This window comes from Quercus robur, chromosome 12 (genome assembly GCF_932294415.1).
Source record: "Quercus robur chromosome 12, dhQueRobu3.1, whole genome shotgun sequence".
Lineage (NCBI taxonomy): Eukaryota > Viridiplantae > Streptophyta > Magnoliopsida > Fagales > Fagaceae > Quercus > Quercus robur.
Window position 1 is genome coordinate 7994084 of NC_065545.1, and position 13229 is coordinate 8007312.

The 13229-nt window shown below is 32.2% G+C and overlaps 2 protein-coding genes across 2 annotated transcripts in view; one reads left to right on the top strand and one right to left on the bottom strand.

Moving 5' to 3' along the window:
• LOC126710384 (uncharacterized) overlaps nucleotides 1-13229 on the bottom strand; it is a 102575-nt gene that overhangs the window by 26204 nt on the left and 63142 nt on the right. The window lies entirely within an intron of this gene.
• On the top strand, nucleotides 6074-9450 carry LOC126710388 (uncharacterized protein At4g37920). Its single transcript, XM_050410816.1, has 6 exons — nucleotides 6074-6334; nucleotides 6452-6834; nucleotides 7013-7181; nucleotides 7759-8003; nucleotides 8587-8774; nucleotides 8907-9450. Exons 1-6 carry the CDS (start codon nucleotides 6199-6201, stop codon nucleotides 9064-9066), a joined length of 1281 nt encoding a protein of 426 aa, XP_050266773.1. The 5' UTR covers nucleotides 6074-6198; the 3' UTR covers nucleotides 9067-9450.

The window sequence follows — 13229 nt, forward strand, 5'->3', positions numbered from 1 at the left end:
TCCCTCGTTTGGGAAAAAAAAAAGCATTGTAAAACTGTTGTTTGAACACAATAATGTTAATACCACACACTTTCACACTCTTTGTCATAGTTGTGCTATGTGGAAGACTGTGATTAATTGTCTATTATTATCACATGAACCCATCATCCATTTAGCCTTTCTATAGTCATCTATGAATGATTCTATAGCCATAAAATTTTCCCAACTTATGCATTTTTTTCATCATCTTCTACAAATTCCATTTCTATTATCGTTCATAGATGACTATAGTACATAAAAAAACACACACACACACACAAACCTAGTTGCTAAAATTTATGGTCATGGATACTGAGATGAGGAGGAGAGGATTTACGGTGATTTGTGGTGAAACACTTCAGGCAAGGAGAGCAAAAGGAGGAGGAGACACCATCTCCACTGATCGCCGTCGAAGATGGTGGATTTGGGGTGGGTGGGCAAAGGACCCATCCAAGAAAGCATAATAGCAGATTGCCCAACCCTATTCAGAACTCAGAAGACCAACAAACATTTTTTTTTAAGAGTTTTTATATTCCTAAATTTTTTAATGACCCGCCATTCATGTCTAAATTTTGAAAAAAATTGAATCTGATTAATTTAATGGGGTTAACAAATGTTATGAAGGGACCGATTTATTGGGTTGACTTGGCAGGAATGATGATGTATTCTCATTTTAATGACATGACTTACTCTTATTGCCTTGGACTACAAGGAATGATGATGCATCACTTTTGCATTCCATTCCTTTATAAGGCTTTTCCTGGTCAATAGGTTAGACATTAAGGGCAAAATTCTAATATCGTTTTCCTTGCTAGTAATAAGTATTACTCTTTGAAATTCAACAATTTGGTGGCTCTGATATGCAAAAATATTATGGTCACATTACCATCAGTTTTATACAATACCTACACATTACTAGTCACGACCTTATTAAATTCATTACGGTTTTATGTTGATCTACTTGTTTGAGTCCTAGCATAGAGATGGTGTCATGGATATTTAATGTGGAAATCCATCCACAGTTTTTAATGTATGATTGATAAATGTATAAATTAATTGTTTTATGGTACCCCTGCTATTAAAAAAAAATTAATAATACTGAGAAACAAGAAAAAAAAAAAATAGCCTCAAGTAATATTTGAATGTATGATTGATAAATGTTTAAACATATGTTTATTAATTTGATAAGAACTAGGATAACTAGCCTCAAGTAATATTTTAACTTGTAAGATTTAAATGCATAAAGATATGTTTGTTCATATATTAAGAGAACAAATATTAATCTTGTTATGTTGTGAAATCCATTTTATAGCTTCTACCAAGTTTAGTGCAAAAGATGAAAGCTTAGTTTGGTATTCACATTTCTTAGAGAGTTGAATATGTGTGATTAGCACAAACTACAAAACTATAGCCTAGTCCTTAGTGAGATTACTTATTTTGGTTGTGATTAGCCAATTTTTGGGGAGTCGGTTGATGAAAAAGATTTACAGTTTAAAGGAAAAACACATTGATTCTTTCCATTTTTTTTATGATGTCTAGGGCACTGATATACGGTTGGATAAGTGATAAATTTGGTTGTCATTTAATGTTAAGGACTTTTATTTTTGGTCTTACGCTACAGAAAGAGAAATTTACACAAAAACTTTCTTGTAAGTTGGATACCTTATAATAGATTTGTTTTATTTTTATTTTTTAAGTAACAGAAAATTGGCGAATTATTTTGTGCTTCACTACAATACTACTATTTTGCAAAATGGTTAATTACATAAAATTCTATTAGAATCCCCCAAATGGTTCGCACATCAAGTAAAGTTCTTTTTTTAAAAAGAAAAAACAAATCATGTGATTCTTACTCAACAATTGAAATAAACAGTTTATGCTTATTTTAATTTGAAAATGAGGTGGGGGAGGGAGGATCATAGGTTCAAACTCCACGGGAAGCATTATAGGGTAGATGGGGTATATTAGGATTTCTAACTTAGTTAAAAAAAAATGAAAATGATTACATGATATTGTATGTGTTTTCCTTAATGGAGAGCCAATTTTGGAATGCCTTTAGAAATACATGCGAAAACATATGTTTATTGATATGTTTTACCATTATTAATCTTGTTATGTTGTGATTATTATTGATTTAAAAATATTATTGCACTTGATTATTTTAAAAACTATTGTTTGATGGTTAAGAAATTCAAAATCAATTCTAATATATTAGTGCTCTTGCATTGACACTTAAAAATCAATTATAATCATATTAGTGTACTTGCAATCAACTTCTTGGTAAGCCTTTTCCTAGTCAATAGGTCAGGCAGAAGACTCCTAATCCTAATATCGATTTCGTATTGGTAAATGTGTCTTGCTCTTTGGAATCTAGCAATCTTGTATTAATTGGCATACAAAAATAAACGTAATGCTTTTGTTTATTGAGAGGTGTTACGTCCACAATATTTTTACAACAAATCATAGGTGGTTGGTTGTTATTGGTTCAAATTTAAACCTAACACTAAGATTACTTTTTTGCTCAATAATAACAACCAGTAATAACCTGAGACTTAGGATTTGTTGTAAAAACGTTGTGGATATATCATTTCTCTTTGTTCATTATGTTACATATGTTCGCTAAAGTGTTCTAAACATGTGGTAAGTTCGAAGCATTAATGTAGGTTATTAGAGTTCTATTAGTGGTTCGTTTGACACTCTTGTATCAAGAAAGTGAGATTCTATTTTTTTAAATAATAAATTAGCAACAAACATAATATAATAAAAAAATTAGGCAAAAATCTCACAAATGAATAATAAAATTTTCACAAATAGTAATAAAAAAATGGATAAACAGCTCACAAATGAACAATAAATTCATAAAAAAAAAATGCATTTAACAAATTAGAAGGATAAATTTTAAGTTGTTTAATTAAAGTTTAATATATATATAGGCCCCATTTTATATGTCATCCAACCCGGAGAAATAAAAAGCCCATGCTGGCTATTTTCTACCAACATCAATATCAATAAAAGTAATAAAAAAAAAAACATTAAACACAAATTTCATATTTAAATACCAGACAATGTGAGACTTGGTTATAATAAGCCACATGGGGCTTAGTATTGTATAACCACTTAAATATGGTCAAACTCTTTTGATCTTATTACAAAAAAATAAAAATAAAAATAAATTCATAGTCAAACCACAAGAAAAATATTTCATCAAACATGTAAAAGACTCACAGGTGGTTTGCAAAATTAATTAAACCAAATAGAAATTTAGAGAAAATTATAATACTTAAAAGTCATAAATTTGTTGAATATTAAACTAAATTCCAAAACAACCCCAAATTGAACACTAAACTTAGTGAGTGTGGAAATAAGGTGACATAGATCATGGGAAATTTAAGTTAGATAGTTACCTCAAGCTATCTCATTAAAATAAGGGCATGTGAGTGGCTCAAGGGGGATAACAATTGCTATAATGGTTACAATTCAAGTCATCACTAAAGAAAAACGGGGGAGTAGAACGTGGATACCTTGAGCAATAACAAGAGGTTAACAAATCCTCACAAACATGGGACACGTGGCATAGTAAACACACCAAAGAAAGACGTGGCATAATAACCGTCAATATTTCAAGTACAAACATAGGTCTTAATCAACATAAAAGACCATCACAAATCTGACAAACAAACCAGAGAACTTATTAAGACCACAAACATAGGACTTTCAGAGATCACTAGTTGGATTCTTAAGAAGTAGTCTATAACTTGGGATTAAGTAGTTCTTTAGGCGTGTACAAGATCTTCACTATCTTATGCTTATAAATTTATATCTCCTTGTACATGCACTTGAGGTTTTGTATCATATATTTTAGTTTTATGCAATCTGTTATTGTTAATCTTGGGTCGATATGATTTATTGTTCAACTCGAAGTAATTTAGTGTTAGTACAATCCAATAGGTGTGAATCAAATAACTTTGCTTAATTCTTTTTTAATCAAGATGGATTGTTACAGTAGACCTTAAATCGAGGTAGCTTATGTCACAATATTCTATTTCAAGATATAACATGTTGACTCAATAAACTTTAGGTAGGCATTTAGTTTAACTTAATTGCTTATGTCACAATATTCTATTTCAAGATATAACTTGTTGACTCAATAAACTTTAAGTAGGCATTTGGTTTAACTTAATCATCTTAGGACACTGGCGGCTCTACTTGTATGTGAGGGTGGTCCTAGGACCCCTCTCACTTGTCAAAAAAAAAAAAAAATTATACATGCAAATTTTTTTTTTATATAAATAAAAAATTAAAATTAATATGTTATGTGACCACCCTGACTTGAAAAAAATGTATATATATATTTAAAAAAATATTATATACTAAATTAACCTCTTTTGACCTCCTAATAAAAATATTAAACACCTTTACTTGAGAATCATAAGAATTTGAGTTCAATAAATGTAAGAGTAATGTCATTCACAACATTTTCACAATAAATCTTATATGGTAAGTTGTTACTAATTCTAATTTGGATTCAATATTGACATGTTGTACCCACCAATAATAGGCTAACAACTTGTTGCATAAGATTTGTTATGAAATTGTTGTGGTCACTTTATTATTCTCATATCAGCATTTTCAATTTGTACTTTATCTTTTATTAGTCTTTTTTTTTTCTTATTCTCTTTGTTAGTACAAAAAAAATTGTAATATTTCATGTATTTGCGTGTTTTTTTTTTTTGTTACGTTGATATATTCAAATTGTCTTTTTATTAAATTTTGTATAATTTAAGCTTAGTGACCACCCTAAAAAATATTCCTAGTCGCCACTGTCTTAGGAGTTAGGTTACTTAGAATTTTTCATTCTCTTCAACGGTTAACTTGTGGATATTTCAAAAATCCTATTAAGTTAGGCATTTCTAATCCCCATACCCCAATACACGAAGTCATATAATCATTTCGAGCTAACACCAGAAGCATAATAATAACATGTAAGCACATAATTTATTTTTTACTTCAATCATTATCAAAAGCGCTTACACTATTCCCTTGTTTGCAAAAATAATCTGCATTATAAAACCATCTTTAGAACACAATAACATCAGTATCACATAGTTTATCACAATTGTTCTATGTGGTAGATTGTAATTAGCTGTCTGTTACCATCACACGGGATCATGATTTTTTTCCGTAGGACAGTTGTGGTAAAATTTATGTGAAAGTTTATGGAACTAAAATTGCCTAGCAACATCACCACCCCACCCTTTGTGACTAACACTGTGTTTGGTTTGGGTGAATTTAAAGAGGATGGAAAACCCGAGAGAAAATTTTCTCTCCCGGGCCTACAAAATTCATCCTCTCAAATCGGGAGGAAAATGCTGGAGAGAAAAGTGCTCTCACAGCACTTTTACAAAAATACCCCGTTTTGGAATCAAGAAAAAAAAAAAAAAAAAAAAAAAAACAGAGAGAGCGTTGGAGAAAATGCTAGAGAGAATAAGAGCTGGAGCTACGCCTAGAACTTTCTTGAATGAGGAAGACAAAGAAAATAAAAGAAGGGGGATAGAGATAAGGACAAAGTGTGTGGGAAAAAAAAAAGTATGGATGAAATGATGGCTGAGAAATGAGAAATAATATAATAAATAAAAAATCCTAATTGAGAAATGTTACTGTAATATTTTTACAATAAATTTTAAGTAACAGATTGTTATTAGTTAATATTGGTGAGTAAAAAAATAATTTCAGTGATGGGTTTAAATTAGAACTAATAATAACTTTCTACATAAATTTTGTTGTAAAAGTATTGCAAAAAATATTGTGAACTTAACACTTCTCATTAAAAAATATAATTATTGGTAAATTTTATATTATTTAATGAGTATAAATAAATCTGTTACTTACCTATTATGTAACAAGGATATAATAGTTAATTTATATAAACTACATTTTCTATTCTCCCACTTTTCTTTTCAACTAAATAAAAGAGTTTTTCACCCTCCCACTTTTCCATCTCTCCAACTAAATACATACAAGAGAAAACTAAATATTTTCTATCCTCTCATTTTCTCACTCCTCCATCCGAACAGATCCTTAACTATTCCTACAATTGAACCGTCTAGTTGATTATTTGAAACCCTAAACCCCACCCAAAAACCCCAGATAATTTTCACAGCAAAATTTTGAATAATATCAATGGAATTCTGTTCTGCGACTCTCCAAGCCCAACCCTCTTGCTCTTTCCCAGTACGAACTTCTATCATCACCTCCAAAACCCCATCTCTCTCTTCCACCGTCACATATTCTCCAATTTCTTCTTCCAGATTCAACAGTAAGAAACTCTACCTCAGAACTTTCTTACCAATTTTTTTTTTTTTTTTCGACGAAACCAGAGGGTAGAGTGTTTGTGTAATTAACGTTGCAATTTGCTTTTTTATGCTTTGCCCAGGTTGTCGTTTTTCGATTAATCCGCTAAGGCGGCGTCATCGGTGGCTAAGTCCCACTCTTGCTGCTGCTGTTAGTGAAGAAGAGTTATCAGTTTCTGATTCGTCGTCGATTAACGACGAGTCTAGAAGAAATGGTGAGGAGGAGGATGGTGGTGTTGAGGGCTTGGATGACAACAAAATGGTCCGAGTATGCGATAAGCTTATCGATGTTTTCTTGGTTGACAAGCCCACCCCAACTGACTGGAGAAGGTTGTTAGCTTTCAGTAAGGAATGGGACAATATTCGGCCTCATTTCTATAAACGGTGTCAGGATCGAGCTGATAGCGAGGATGCTGATCCTGGTATGAAGCACAAGCTACTCAGGCTTGCAAGGAAGCTCAAAGAGGTATATCATTGATTTTAATTAACATATATTGTGTGTTAGTAAATATAATATATGTGGTCGACTATGATTAGTCTGTTGAGAATTCATAGCTGGCCGCGTTGTTGATGATACTATGATTAGTGGGTTTGAGTTTTATGTGTTATGTGGGAATTTTATTGGAAACTTTTTTTTTGTATAGGTTGATGAGGATGTGCAAAGGCACAATGAACTTCTTGAAGTGATTAGAGGTTCACCATCGGAGATTAGTGAAGTTGTTGCTAGGCGTCGTAAAGATTTCACAAAAGAATTTTTTGTGCATCTTCACACAGTAGCTGAATCCTATTATGACAACCCAACCGAGCAAAATGGTGAGGATAAATGAATTCTATTTGTATGACATACCAGTTGATGTCTCTTTTTTCTGTTTATGTAATTGCTATATCCTCTATGTAACAAAATGGAACATTGTTTGGTTTACAGATGAAGAAATGTAGGGATAACTAGTAGAATTTCTTTGTCCTCTTCTTTGGTTCTGATCAGATGTTATTTATGGCAGTCTTATCTGGAACACCCATTTGGCTTAATATGCATAATAGATTATATTACCCAATGCATATTTCAATGCTTAGTAAGTTCGGGACTGTTACTTGTATGATGATTAGCCCATGCAATTGCCTTATGTAGCCACCTACTCAACCATGTCATAATGTCCTATACTCTGATTAATGAAACTGTCACATCCCTTATTTTTTCTTATACTATTGCTAATTCAAGTCGCATAATGTACATATTTATTTTCTCTGTAATTTAGCATAAATAAACTTGAGTTATGTGACTGGACTGTGGGCTAGTCTAGCAGGCCAGACCCAGAACTTTCGATCTTAGATATATGTTTACCACATTGTGGACGGCACTGATGGTGTTTATTTATTTCTGTATGACTAGCTCTTGCAAAGCTTGGTAACACCTGCTTGGCTGCTGTACAAGCCTGTGACTCTGCAACTGAAAGCATTGAAGCACTACATGCTGCAGAGTTGAAATTCCAAGATATTATCAACTCTCCTACTATAGATGCTGCTTGCAGGAAGATAGACAATTTGGCTGAGAAAAATGAACTTGATTCAACATTGGTGATGATGATCACAAAAGCTTGGTCTGCCGCCAAGGAGTCAAACATGACTAAAGATGAGGTGAAGTGATGCTGGTTTCAGAAAATGGTTATCGCTGTTTATGTTCTTGCTCTAATCTGGTACATATAGTGATGCCTTTATGATGCTTGGAACATAAAAAGATCCCAATCTTGTCAAACTGTTTAATTATAGCTTTTTTCAGCCTTCTATTAGAATATGGCAAAATTGAAAAAAGCTGATAGACCAAAGGGATTTTTATCTTTGTTCTTGCGTTCAAGACAAGTGACAGAGGACAAGATATCACATTGTATAGGGAAGAGATTATTGTTCTCTGCTTATGGGAGAAAGTGAGAAGAAAAGATCAATTTTGTTCTTGTCCTTGTCCAAATGTCTGTTGAAATCCAGCACACACATATATTTCACAAAAGAAGAAAAGAAAGATGGTATCAAATTAAGCAAATATAGCCTTTGGAAAGAATAATTTTATACAAATACCAAAAAGACTTTTTAACTCTACATTTTAATTTCCTGAAAAAAAGCTCTACATTTTACTTGCTACTTGAAACAACAGACAAGCTTTTGTTTGTGTGGTGTCAAAATGCTGCTTAGTATGAATGAATTATTATTTTTTCCTTCATTGCAGGTAAAAGATATACTGTATCATTTGTATGTGACTGCCAGAGGTAATCTTCAGAGACTTATGCCTAAAGAGATTCGGATAGTTAAGTATCTTCTCTCTATTGAGGACCCTGATGAGCGGCTGTGTGCCCTAAATGATGCCTTTACCCCAGGAGAAGAACTTGAAGGAAAGGATGTGGACTGCTTGTACACGTATGCATTTGAAACTTAATTGCTTTAATTAGTTTTCGTTCGAACTTTAGAGATTGTTCAGCTAGATTATAGTTCACTGACTTTCCATGGTTGCCTCATGCCCCTTTTTGCTCTTTTTAAACTTTTTCTCAGAACACCAGAGAAGCTGCACGACTGGATAAAGACTGTGGTGGATGCTTATCATTTAAGCAGGGAAGGAACTCTCATCAGGGAAGCTAGGGACCTAATGAATCCAAGGATAATTGAAAAAATGGAGGTCATTATGAAGATAGTTAAAGATAAATTCATGTGACTAAGAGCCTGAATTATTCTTCTCAGAAGCTTTTTCCTTATGTTCCATACTCTAACTAATTTGAAGCATGAAATCCAAACCTCAATTTCGGGTTACTTTTAGCTTTGCTAGCATATCCTAGACATTATACGTTGGGGCTTAACAGTTAGAGATCAATAGCATGTGAATCTGAAAGTGTGATGTTTATTGCATAGAAATTTAGGAAAAATCACAGAGTGGCTACTATGAAGCTTCAGATACCGGACAGGAATTCATGATCATTTGTTAGGTTGATTGTGCTGTAGTTTTCCTTTGTGTAATTCTGTGTTCTAATGTATAGTGGGACACTCCAGTGTAGACCAAATTTTGTAAATTATTTTTGTTACGGGTTGTGATGTTCATTGATGACGAGTCTTTTACTTAGAAACCTCTCTCTAAATGGAGGAAGTTTCCTATTTTGTAAATTTGCAGCTACTTAGAAATCTCTCTCCAAATGGAGGAAGTTTAACTTAGAAAACTTACAACTATCATTGTACATTGTTAACTCCTAGAATTTGACCAATGGAATATAGCCACAGTTCTGGAGAACCGATATTTCACTTTCAAGCTTTGTATGTAAGTCGCTTTCCCAGAATTTGAATACATATATTGAAGTGATAATTGTGATTAATGAAACATTATTTTTATATGGAGTTATTACTAACACAGTTTTTATTATATACCATTCACAATATACCACCTCAATATTTGTACAAAATTTTCGTATTTCCAGATTTATTGGAAAGATATACCTACATCCTCGTTCACATGGGCACGATAATCTTATCTTTACATGTTCTATAACTTTTGTTATTGAAATAAATCTAGATCTAACTTCACTGGTTTGCACAAAAGCATCTGCTGTGTAATCATGCCATTATTTTTATATTGAAATAATTTATACTAAAACAACTCATTTATTTTGATTTCTTTCTATGATAAGTAAATTTAAAGTGACCCATCAAATATGATCCAAGTTCATTTCAAAGGAGTCCTCTGAGGGTATTTTCAGGATGATTGTGCGGATTGGCTATTGCACGGTGCAATCCGCCCAAACAAAACTTTAACTTTTTCAAAAGCTTTAACTTTTATAAACTCTTTTAACTTTTTCAACTTTTTTTAATCCAATAGCTCATATCAAAAGCAAACTTTTTAAAATTCCCTTGTCCTTATATGCTTAAATTGGTCAAATCGTTCATACTTGAGAACAATAATTTTTTATCTGATGTCGGCTTTTAGATGATTTCTATTTAGCATCAAGATATTGGTATTTTTTTTTTTTTTTTTTTTTTTGGTGTAGATAGGATTCAATATATATTATTTATTCGATGGCAAAAATCTTTATCATTTCAATAAATCGAATCATAAACAATATTTTGTAATCAAGACAAAGTGAAACTATATAGACTTTTTAGTTGGTTATTGAAATGAAAACCGATCCTTGTTATCTTTATTATTCCTGTTCTTTTTCTTCTATTTATTATTTAATTTGACATAACTTATTTTTTAAGATTCTTATATCAAATTAATGGAGGATATGGTTATGAGTTATATTTTGCTTGTTGTTGTTGGGTGCATGAGAAGTATTTAAAAAATAAAGAAAAAAAAATCGACAATGATATTGAAACGTATCCAAAGTAACTTTGTTTGAAACCGTCCTTAATATATTAATGTTAAATCTAAATACTAAAATTAATAGTCTAAATAAACAGTAGAATCCTTCTTTAAAAATAAAATAAACAGTAGAATGAATACTAATTATAAGAGAATAGTCTAATAGTTCGGAAAGCTACATGAGATCATGTGTTAAAGCAGGCTTAACAGGAGTCTCCTAAAAAACTCTTCCCTATAATTATCTGTGTGTATGGGATAGAGACTACACGTACAAGATCTCAAGCTCAAAGAGCTCTCGATACTTTCATCATTTAAAAATAAATAAATTTAATTAGTAATCTATATTTTACAATTTACCTCCTTCAAGTATCTAAAATAATAGGGTAAATTACGTACTTGGTCCATATCCTATACACCATATTTCAATTTGATCCTTAACCTTTCAATTGTGTCAATTTGGCTCCTAACCTTTCAATATTGTATCAATTTAGTTTTTACTGTTATCTTTTGGATGAAAATTAATGATATGTCTATTGGCCAAAATAAAAAAATTAGCTTTTGTTAATGTGACAATAAACTAAAATTTTATTTTGGTCAATTGCCATGTCAACAATTTTCATCTAATATATAATGACATGGACTAAATTGACATGATACTAAAACGTTAAGGACCAAATTGATACAATTGCAAAGTTAGGGACCAAATTAAAATATGGTGTAAAATATAGGGACCAAATATGCCCAAAATAATATTAACTCTTAACATTTTGCAAAAATTACTCTCTTTCTTACATACAATAAACACATTAGATATAATGAAATTCTTATTTTGTCCTTGAGTTACCTTATTTATGTGAACTAAAATACTTTGATTAAAGGAAATCTATATATCTATATATATAATAATAGATAAAACTAAGAGAAACTCAAATTATAATTTCAAATTATAGTTCCAATTTTATGCCATGTGTCCTAAATTATTTATTCTTAAAGAGTTTTATTTCATAATTTTATAATCAAATATGGGATCACATCATAAATATTCATCAAAATGAGTTATTAAGTACAAAAACCAAAGAATTTATAATAAATGAATCGTAAAAAAAAAAAAAAAAAAGTGCTTCACAATAATAAATAAATAAATAAGTATGGACAATTTATATTTTATACCTAATAATATCTGTGGTTGCACGATTTTCCTGGCCCAACTTCTGTTGATCAGGCCTTGGCCCAAAGCACAACCCACAATAAATACTTGTAGAGAATGGGTTAAAGAGCTTGGCCTCAGTGAAACTAACAAATCTGATGCATGTAGTGTACTGTTTGCAGAGAGAAATAAGAACGTAAAGAAGGGTTCTTCAAGTCTGATTTTATTTCTTTTGTTCCTCTTACAATTCTGCCGTCCCTTCTTTGAGGGACTTCATTACATTATATATTTCTCTCATTTTCATCCCAGCCTTACACCTGTTAGTCATCCAAGCATCCACTCGAGCACCTGTCCCATCAGACGCCCTCATCAGACCTTTTGTGAGTTGCAGAGGCCAAGGCGGTACTGTTCAGGGGTCTTTTCCTCATTAATGCGGCCAAGAGGGTGGTTGGGGCGCAATTAATGTGGTGGTAGCCTTCCGTGAGATATTTTGAATTTAATTCGTTTTTTATGTTGGGGAAGGTGAGCTGAAATGGCTGAGCAGAGTTTCTCGTCTGGGCTTCGTGATGTCCGAGGAGGAGTTACTCCTCGGACAGGTTTCCTTGACGCTATCGGTGTTGAACAGCGCTCCATATGAGGCTTTTCGTTGGACAGGACGCTCCTCGGACGGGCCTGAGCTTGGAATAGCCCATCATTTTTGGGCCGGGCCCCACAATATCCTTACAAATTTTTTAAAGAGTTAACAAAATATAAAAATAACTATCAATAGTATTTAAATTATATAAATATATATATATATATATATATATTTTTTTTTTTTTTGAGAAGCCAACCTAAAAGTTCAGGAAGGAACTTTATTAGACAAACAAAATTTAAGGAACATCAGAAGCAACTAGAGGGGCAATGCCTCTAGATATGTCTTCTAACTAGACCTTAAAATCTTCCCCCTCTTTTGCTTTATTTGCCAAAGCATTAGCAACCTTATTACAAGAACGATTAACAAAACAAAAATCACATCAATTCAATTGAGAAGACGAATGGTAAATATTATCAATGATATGACTGAAAGAAGAATGTTCAATCGTTCCAGGCTTGATAGCATTGATAAACCCAACAGCATCACCTTCGAAAACCACCTCGTGAAGACTCAATTCCAAAGCAAAAATAACTGCCCTGCGGCATGCAAGGATTTTGACCTCAGCTACTATTTGTGGGAGGGAAATATGCATTGACAGAGCACCAATGACAGCACCTCACCAGTCTCGTATCACCACACCAAGACTTGCAAAATTTGTGCTCTGGAAAACTGCACCATCAAAGTTAGCTTTATACTAATTTGGCTCAGGAGGGCACCATTGAACTAAAGTCAGCAGCTGGGTGGAAA